The 9,297-nt window shown below is 50.0% G+C and overlaps 1 protein-coding gene across 6 annotated transcripts in view; it reads right to left on the reverse strand.

Moving 5' to 3' along the window:
• The window catches only part of RBBP9 (RB binding protein 9, serine hydrolase), a 17,974-nt gene extending 11,979 nt beyond the window's left edge, over positions 1 to 5,995 (reverse strand). For 2 of the 6 annotated variants that reach the window (XR_010935089.1, XR_010935087.1), the window contains exon 1: positions 5,706 to 5,995. Coding sequence is in view for 4 of the 6 variants with exons in the window: in XM_067707330.1 (XP_067563431.1) it covers positions 126 to 1,223 (1,098 nt within the window). In the remaining 2 variants the exon portion in view is untranslated. Of the gene's footprint in view, positions 1 to 125; positions 2,542 to 5,705 lie in introns of those variants that run through there. The other 4 variants (XM_067707332.1, XM_067707331.1, XM_067707329.1 and 1 more) reach the window with 4 other exon arrangements.
• Between the last annotated feature and the right edge of the window lie 3,302 nt (positions 5,996 to 9,297).

The following is a 9,297-nucleotide window of genomic DNA, read 5'->3' on the forward strand; positions in this document are numbered from 1 at the left end:
GTCAATTTAGTCAAGGTCTCTTTTAGAGTTCTATTCATTCTTTCTACCTGTCCTGAACTCGGGGGGCGGTATGCACAATGTAATTTCCAATTAGCCCCAAGTATGGAAGCCAGATCCTGACTTACCTTAGAAACGAAGGCTGGCCCGTCGTCAGACCCTATCATAACTGGAAAGCCATTCCTGGGCAGGATCTCTTCTAGTAGTTTCTTAGCTACTATTTGTGCAGTCTCATTCTTGGTTGGGAATGCCTCAGTCCAACCTGAAAAGGTATCTATAAACACCAGTAAATATTTATACCCATATTTGCCAGGCTTTACCTCCGTAAAGTCCACTTCCCAGTAGGCTCCGGGCTGGTTTCCTCTTTCCCGGATGCCAGTGGTTGACGGGTGGGTACTGGCATTATGGAGTTGGCAGACTGCACAGTCAGCAACCAGTCGTTCAGTCTTCTCGGAGACATTTTTAAGTCCAGTCTGCCTGATGAGATCCTGTAGCCGTCGGGCGCCCAAGTGGGTGCTACGGTGGATCCGTCCAAGGACCAGGGTTCCTAGTTTCTCAGGAAGGAGGATATTGTTCTTAGCGTCCCGCCACCATCCGTCTCTAACCTGGGTTAGAGGGAGCTTGCTCATCCATCTGATGTCATCCTCCGAGTAGTCGGGTTGGGGCGGTATTTCCCGGGGCCCTGGATCCGGCAGTTGCAGGGGAAGTAATGGTATTGGAGTGTGTGCCGCCTGTCGAGCCGTCTGGTCTGCCAAATTGTTGCCTCGGGCGACTGGATTCGTGGGTTTTTGATGCCCCGGGCAGTGTACAATGGCTAGCTTTTTGGGTTCCCATATGGCCGCTAGCAAGGCCAGGATTTCCTCTTTGTTCTTGATGTCTTTGCCCTCTGCTGTGAGTAGTCCCCGCTCTCGGTATATTGCCCCATGTATATGTGCGGTAGCAAAAGCATACCGGCTGTCTGTATATATGGTGGCTTTTTGGCCTTTGCTCATCTTGAGAGCTTGGGTCAGGGCAATTAATTCAGCTTTTTGGGCTGAGGTCCCCGGGGGGAGAGTCTCTGCCCATACCACCTCAGTTTCTGATGTTACCGCTGCCCCCGCATACCTCTGACCTTGCTGGACAAAGCTGCTGCCGTCAGTGAACCATGTGACTTGTGCATCCGGTAGGGGCTGGTCACGTAGGTCTTCCCGAACCCCATGGATCTGGGCCAGTACCTCTGCAGTCATGGAGTGGGGAGTCCAAATCTGGGTCAAGTAATAGGGAGGCAGGGTTTAATGCCTGCGGCGGAGTGTAGCTGATTCTGAGGGGATTTAACAGTAGACCCTGGTAGTGGACCAGTCGAGCATTGCTCATCCATCGGTCGGGAGGCTGTTTGAGAACCCCGTCGATGGCGTGGGGGGTGGTGACATGAAACTCCTGTCCCATAGTTAGTTTGTCAGCATCCTTTACCATTAGGGCCGTGGCGGCGATCATCCGGAGGCAAGGAGGCCAGCCGGCAGCCACTGGGTCCAATTTATTTGATAGGTAAGCGACAGGCCTGGGCCAAGGACCGAGGGGCTGGGTCAACACGGCCTTAGCTATGCCTTTGCTTTCATCCACAAAGAGGTGGAAGGGTTTGGAGACATCAGGGAGACCCAGGGCGGGTGCGGATAGCAAGGCAGTTTTGATCTGCTGAAATGATTGCTCAGCCTCCTCTGTCCATTTAAAGGGCGTCTGCTCTTTGGTGGCTAAGTATAGCGGTTTGGCCATTTCAGCAAATTTGGGTATCCATAAACGGCAGAACCCCGCTGACCCCAAAAATTCCCTCACCTGTCGAGGCGTGGTGGGTCTGGGGATGCGGAGGACGGTTTCCTTCCATGCATCTGTGAGCCATCGTTGCCCCCCTTTCAATAGGTACCCCACGTAAGTTACCTCAGGCCTGCAGATCTGCGCTTTCTTGGCAGAGGCCCGGTATCCCAGGGTGCCGAGAGTCTGTAGGAGGTTTCTGGTTCCCTGCAGGCAGGCTTCAGCGGTCTCAGCAGCTATTAAGAGATCATCAACATACTGCAGGAGGGTTACATTGGGGTTTTGTCTCCGGTACTCACTGAGATCCTCGTGTAGGGCCTCATCAAACAAGGTGGGCGAATTTTTGAATCCTTGGGGAAGTCTGGTCCAGGTGAGTTGTCCGTTTATGCCTCTCTCGGGATCCGACCATTCGAAGGCAAAGAGTTCTTGACTTTTGGGCGCCAAGGGTAAACTAAAAAAGGCATCTTTGAGGTCCAGCACAGTATACCATTGTTTTCCTGGACTAAGGGCGCTCAAGAGAGTATATGGATTGGGCACAGTAGGATGGATGTCTATGACCCGTCTGTTAACTTCTCTCAGGTCCTGCACTGGGCGGTAGTCTTTACTGTTAGGTTTGCAGACTGGCAGCAGGGGTGTATTCCAGGCCGACTGGCAGGGACGCAGTATCCCCAGGTCAAGAAGCCGGCGAATATGAGGAGTGATACCAGTCTTGGCCTCTAGGGGCATGGGATACTGTCGGACACGTGCAGGATCTGCTCCTGGTTTGATCTCTATGAATACGGCTGGGCGATGTTTGGCTAGTCCCATCCCACCTGTTTCTGCCCACGCTTTGGGGAACTGCTGAAGCCATGACTCTATATCTTGATTTTGGGAGGGTGGTTCCTGGTGAAGTCAGTACTCATCTTCCAAGTTCAGGGTGAGCACAGATATGGGTTGGTCGTGAGGGTCTGTTACGATTGGCCCCTCTGGCCAAAAATGAATTTGTGCTCCCATTTTAGTGAGCAAGTCTCTCCCCAGTAAGGGGCAAGGGCTATCGGGAATGACCAGAAAGGAATGGGTTACCCTTCCCGTGCCCAAGTCCACAGTTCTCTGAGTGGTCCAGGGGTAATGTTTGACTCCTGTAGCTCCCTGGACCCAGGAGGATTTGTTAGAAACTTTCCCGTGGGGCTTAACCAAGACCGAATGCTGTGCCCCCGTATCCACCAGGAATTGGACTGGTTTCCCCTCCACTTGTAGGGTTACCCTGGGTTCGGGGAGGGGGTCCGAACCCCATCCCCCCTACTCTGCATCATGTGTAAACAGGACTGGGGTGGCCTTCGGTTGCCATTGCCTCTGGTTGGGGCGCGGCTGCCTTTTCTTGGGGCATTCCCGAGCCCAGTGGCCTTTTTCCTTGCAATAGGCACATTGATCTCTGTCCAATGGTCGCCTGGGAGGTCGAGTGGCTGGTGGCCCTCTTGATCTTTCTGAACAATGGCGGCCAGGACCTTAGTCATTTTCTCAGTGGCTTTAAGTTGTTTATCCTCTGGGGCGTCTCGGTTATTAAAGACGCGCTGGGCAATACGGAGTAGATCCTGTATCTGTTTGCCCTCCAGATCTTCTAATTTCTGGAGTTTCTTTTTAATATCAGGGGCTGCCTGGTTAACGAAGGACATTACAATGGCAGCCTGATTTTCGGGGGCCTCTGGATCCATAGGGGTATACTGCCTAAAGGCTTCCATTAATCTTTCTAAGTAAGAGGAGGGACTTTCTGTTTTACCTTGTATAATTGAATATACCTTGGCCAAATTAGTGGGCTTGCGCGCGGCAGCCCGGAGACCCGCCATTAGAGTCTGGCGATAAATGAGCAGTCGTCCCCTACCTTCTCCGGTGTTATAGTCCCATTCATCCTGCGGGGGGCGAGTTAAGGGAAAGGCTGCATTGATGAGGTCAGGGTTAGCGGTGGGTTGACCATCATCTCCAGGAACCAGTTTTCTCGCCTCCAGCTGGATTCGCTCTCATTCTTCGGTAGTGAATAGGATCCGGAGGAGCTGTTGGCAGTCATCCCAGGTGGGCTGATGAGTGAACATAACGCTATCTAGAAGAGCTATCAAGTCTTTAGGATTATCAGAGAAGCGGGCATTCTGGGTTTTCCAATTATATAAGTCACTGGTAGAGAATGGCCAATACTGGAGTCGGGGGTTCCCTGTCTCATCGGGAGGGCCTATTTCTCGCAGGGGTAGGGCTATGGTGGAATCCGGATGGCGGAACCCTGGGTCGCGCTGAGTGCGTTCACGGGTGCGTCCAGCCGGCCCATGGGAGTTATTTTCATTGGGCAGGAGGACCGGTAGTGCTTCTGCCTCTCGGTTCTCCGGTTCTGACCTGGGTAGCCCCTCGGGAGGGGCCGCAGGAGGTTCTACCAAGGGGAGAGGAGCAGGGCCAGGAGCAGGAAGGGGGACCGGTTGTGGGGCCAAAGGAGGAGGTTGATATGGGGGGTGTCTAGGAGAAGGAGGTCTTGGCTATCAGAGAGTATGGGTGCAGTTGGGGTCTGAGGCTTGGGAGGTTTAGTTGGTCGGGCCGCAAGGATCTTACATGACCCTGATGACAAAAAGGGGGTCATCCAGGGAGGTGGGTTTTCTGTCAGGTCCTGCCATACCAGGATGTAGGGGATCTGGTCTGGATGGCCTTCTTTTCCTGGCAAGAAAACTCTAGATTTAACTTTTAGGATTATAGGAAGACAAAAGGTACCCTCGGTGGGCCAGCCAACCCCGAAAGTTGGCCATTCAGAGCGGCAGAAGGTAATTAGTTTTCTTCTCCGGATGTCCAGACTGAGGTTGTGTCCTCGGGACTTTACATCCCAGAAATTAGCGAGAAGGAGGAAGAGGGGGGTACTCTGTGCTTGGCCCATGTCTAGGTCCTGGAAGAGATTGGTTAGAGAAGGTTACTCTGAAAACAAAAGTGATTAAGAGCAGTCCCAATAGTGGAGCCTGTAAAAGGAGGAAGGGAAGGTTATCGCGTGCGCGCTTCAGATGGGCTATCAGCCCCAGATGGGTCGTGGTGGACGTCTCCAACCACACCCGACTAGGTGTCCTATAGCGCGTCCGCCAGGACTGTCCTAGTCCCCAAAACAGAAGGTACCCTGAGCCGGCTTACTTACCGATCGGTTGTCAGCGATGACCCGTTGACCTGATGTCTGGTGGGCTCGGGGGCATCCCGGACGAGCCCCCAAATGAAATGCCCACGGTCGCGAGACACCTCCACAAGACCACCAGAGTCGAGAGTCAAAGCCAAACGGCAAGGGTCATTTACTGCAGGTTCGAACCTGGACCTCTGCGCACTCGTTGCCGGTGGCGCTAAGAGGTCCCGATGGAGTTTAGTTCAGCTCTTTCATAGACAGGTACAATCAAATTCGGGACTTTCCAGGGGTGGGGAGTACTGATTGGTTAACCTTTAAACAAAGACACTAGTCGCCGTCTGATTGGTTGGATGATTACAAGGGGGGGTCAGCAAGCGTAGTTACAGAAGCGAGAGCGGCTGGTTAAGTTCCGGTTTCCTGAGGTTTCGTTTCTCAATTGGAAATACTTAAGACGGGGCCACGGTTACAAAAAGAAATAGTGCAAACAGGAAAACTGATGGAACCCTAACAGCGCTGCGGCCTCCACCAGCCCAACTGCAGGGCGGCGGGAGGCTGTGCGCCCAACTCCAGGCGGCGCTCCCAAATGTGGCAACCCAGCGCCGCGCCCTGGAAGGGCCCTTTCTCGGCCCTTCTCCTCAGAAAAGAAACTCCAGGAAAAGCACAGACTGAATGCAGGGCGTCAATTCAGTCTTATTCCCACCAAAGTAGAACGCAGTCCCCTCAGGCTCTGCACAAGGGGGTGGGAGCGGGGAGCCCTCCGGCCTCTCCCGCGCCAGCCCGACCTCCCAGTGCAGCGAGGTGCGTCTCCTACCTGCTCCAGCTCCCTCTTCACCCAGCTGTACCAGCCGTGTGTGGTCATATCCTCGCCCCCGTTCCCGGGGACGATCACCGCCTTGCAGGGCGCCGCCATGAATGCAGCCGACCTGAGGCGCTCCGACCGCGTGCGCGACCGGGGAGCCTGCCCGTGGCATTCCGGGAATTGTAGTTCCGGGGCGCCAAGAGCGCACCCACTGAGCTTCTGGTTCCCTACTGCACAGGGCAGCCGCAGACAAACCTTGCGGGTTTCCAGCAGCTGTGTAAGTGACCTTTTACTTGCTTCTTGCTGGCGCTTCCATTCCCCGCCCCCCTTATTTGGGACAGACTGTGACATGCCCAGAATGTGTTATCTCTTACCTAGACTAAGTGATATTTGTATAGAAAAGTATGTTTTAGTTTCAAAGCAGAACACAACCCGTTTTCTTTGTTGAGGACTCCTGATTTCAAAATAGTTCTTAATAAAATAGTCAATATCAGCCAATAACAGTCAATACCAGCGCGGCATGGCAAAAAACAAAACAAAAAACCAAAAGAAAATTAGGACTCAAACACTAGTTCTTTAAAAAAAAAAAAAAAAAAAAGCTTTGCTGAAACCCTTCGGGGCATTTCCGGGTTTTAGGGAGGCATGAGCCACCCATTACCTTGCACAGCCCTTCGATAAACCTTTCTCTGCCCTAAACTCTGACGTTTCAATATTGTTTGGCCTTGCTGTGCGTCAGGCACATGAACTTGTGTTCACTAGCATATCTAGGGGTCCGTATATCCAAAACACTGAATGGTTCATCCTGGTTTTTGTACTGAATTCCTTTCAGCGTGTGTTGTAGGTCAGCGGCTGCAGTGGCTCATGGCTTGATCCTTATAGAATTGGATGGCAAATAACATTCTTTGTTTTACACTCTATGTGTTTGTGCATCTGTATGCCTTCATGGCTGTAATCGCAAAGGTCCTCACCTGTTGTAAGAGTATGAAATGGTTTACTAACTTTAGAGTTCTAACAAATTGGATTGTTACATCTTTTAAAGAAGCTTTGTTCTCATTGCCTCTTGCCGTATCAATTATTTTAAGCTGGTTATTTTCTAAGAAACAGCAGATGTGGAAAAAACTCTTAGCCAAGTAGGAATTATCCTTTTGTAAGACACATTTACATTTGTAAGGGAAATCTCCATTTGTAGGTTGTCTCCCTCTCTGTACTAGAAAGAGGATGGCCACATCTCTATAAAGTTACCAGTGGAGAAGGCAGTGACTTAAATCTGCTCAACAACCTTAACCTTGTTTACTGCGCTTTTCCTGGTGACTTCCCATAACTGACTCCCCAACCTCAATATCCTCTTTTGTCTTTAGCTGAGGATGGTTTTTAAGGTGAGGACTTGAAACATTTTAGCAAGTTACTCATTTTCCCTAGGTCTCCCCCATGTATACATGTTACTAAATTTCTATTTCATTTTCCCCTGTTAATCTGCCTCATGTCGATCTAACTCTTAGGCCAGCCAGAAGAACCTAGAAGGAGGAAATTTTCTTCCTTCCCAATGCCTATCAGGATAACTACACAGTCACATAAATAAACTATTCCTAAAATAAGGAAATTAAACTTCTAATACATTAATGTAGTAGATTTTAAAAAATCCTTCTTACAGTAATTTCTAGTACTAGGAATCCAGGTTCAAATAAGTCAAGCAAATTTTTGGCAAATGATATTTTCTTAATGTTTGGTTAAAAAAAAAACCCAGCTATGTCTATCTGTGAAAGAGAAGAATAAATCTGACTCCACATTGGATCTGTTTCTTTTACTTTAACCTTTGTATTCTATTGCTTTTGCTTCAAGTTAATCACTAAAGGGATGTTGCCTACAGCTTAAAGTATACATAATGGCCAAACTGGAGGAATTCTGCCTCCCACGCCTGAGTGTTAAGCTAAAATACCTTTGTTTAGCTCACAGAAAACATCCTGACCAGGCCCCCCTGTGAATGGCTGCAGGAAAAAAGAAATTAACACATCCCCTCCTGAGTCTGGCTGGAACTTAGGCAGGAGGTAGATGGGCCCCAGGCTGAACAGTTTCTCCCCTGCGGACAGAAACTCCATAGTAGCAGAAACTCCATAAAAGCAGGATGATCAAGGAGGCTGGGCCCTGCCCAGGTAAGAGATAAAAGACCACGTATTCCTCATTCTCAAAGTCAAGGAGACCTCCCCGACTGCACATGTGCAGAAAGGCTCCTTGGAGGTCAAAAAGGGAGGGGGTGCCACCTCCTAGTATATGACGTCAACTACCCATAGGCCTCTTCATTACTATCCATCTTGGCTAAGAGATGTGCACCCACACAGGAGAGAACCCTGAGATATACCAAATCCGGACTCAGAACCAGGCGAAACAAGATGATTGGTTAGAGGAAGCCATGAAGAAATGCCCCATAAAAGTGATTCAGACTGCCACGAGGGCGTGACTGTCTCTCTGAGCCCGCCCGTGTGGCTGTCCACACGTACTGCACCCTTTTCCCTCTTAATAAACACTCTACTTGCTTCACTACTTTCCGTCTCTATGTAGAAGTTCATTTCTACACAGCTGACGGGCCGTGGCCTTGTCACTGGCCACTGGTCCCTGGTGGTCTGGTGGCTGGGATTCAGCGCTCTCATTGCTGCGGCCATACCTCAATCTCTGGCTGGGAACCGAAAAAATCCTGCTTCAAGCCGCTGCAGGCCGAGGCCACCCGAGGTCAGAACCAGACTCCTGGGTCTGCGACCTTCCGAATGAAGTCGCTAGTCCTTGCCCCAACTCATCTCTCAATTGGCCTGTTGTGCGGTAAGCAGCACCAGCTTGGACTTGGTAACATTTTCTCACTGTGAAGTATGATACAAATGCGTATTGTATCTTAATTGAGTGTGTATCTTTACTGAGAGAATAATTGATTTGAACTTCCTGAACTTATACCAGTTTAAGTATTAAAAAACCCACTATTACTCCTACATAATGCTTTAGATACACGAAAAGTGTAAACTTGTTCAATAAAACTGAACCATTATTCGACAAATTTTTCTATAAACAGCAATTAATTTCGTAGCACATCGACCTAAAACTAAATTCTATGATTTGTTAGTCACTTAAAACTTTGTACTAATATTAAATTGAGCTAGTTAATTCTTGGACGCCTTGATATGCTTTAAGCATACTTTTAAGTTTATATAATTTTGCTTATTTTTATATGCTACAGACGGGCCATATCGCTGGGTCAGATTAATAAACGTGCTCGGTTTTGCCACTTATAAGAAGTGGTAAAACGGCCATGGTGGCTGTAGAAAGCCGTGCTCTATGCAGTTTGGTGTTTTGTTAGTCTCTTAAAACGTTTGACTAGCACAGTTCCCAATTATTCACTTTCTCGTGGAAGGATGACAGGGAACGAGAGGGATTAGCCTGTGCGCTAACGCCAAGCTCCGCAGAGAGCCGGAAGGCACCTGTGCGCGAACGAGGGGCGAACGAGGGAAGGAAACCCTGCAAGGTGAGGAAGAATAACTACACCTGTTTAACTGACAGGACTCCTGCGCGCATGCGTCCCCACGCTCAAGGCTCACGCTCCCTTAGCCTCGCCCCTTTCTGC

Source organism: Pseudorca crassidens, chromosome 15, assembly GCF_039906515.1.
Source record: "Pseudorca crassidens isolate mPseCra1 chromosome 15, mPseCra1.hap1, whole genome shotgun sequence".
NCBI lineage: Eukaryota > Metazoa > Chordata > Mammalia > Artiodactyla > Delphinidae > Pseudorca > Pseudorca crassidens.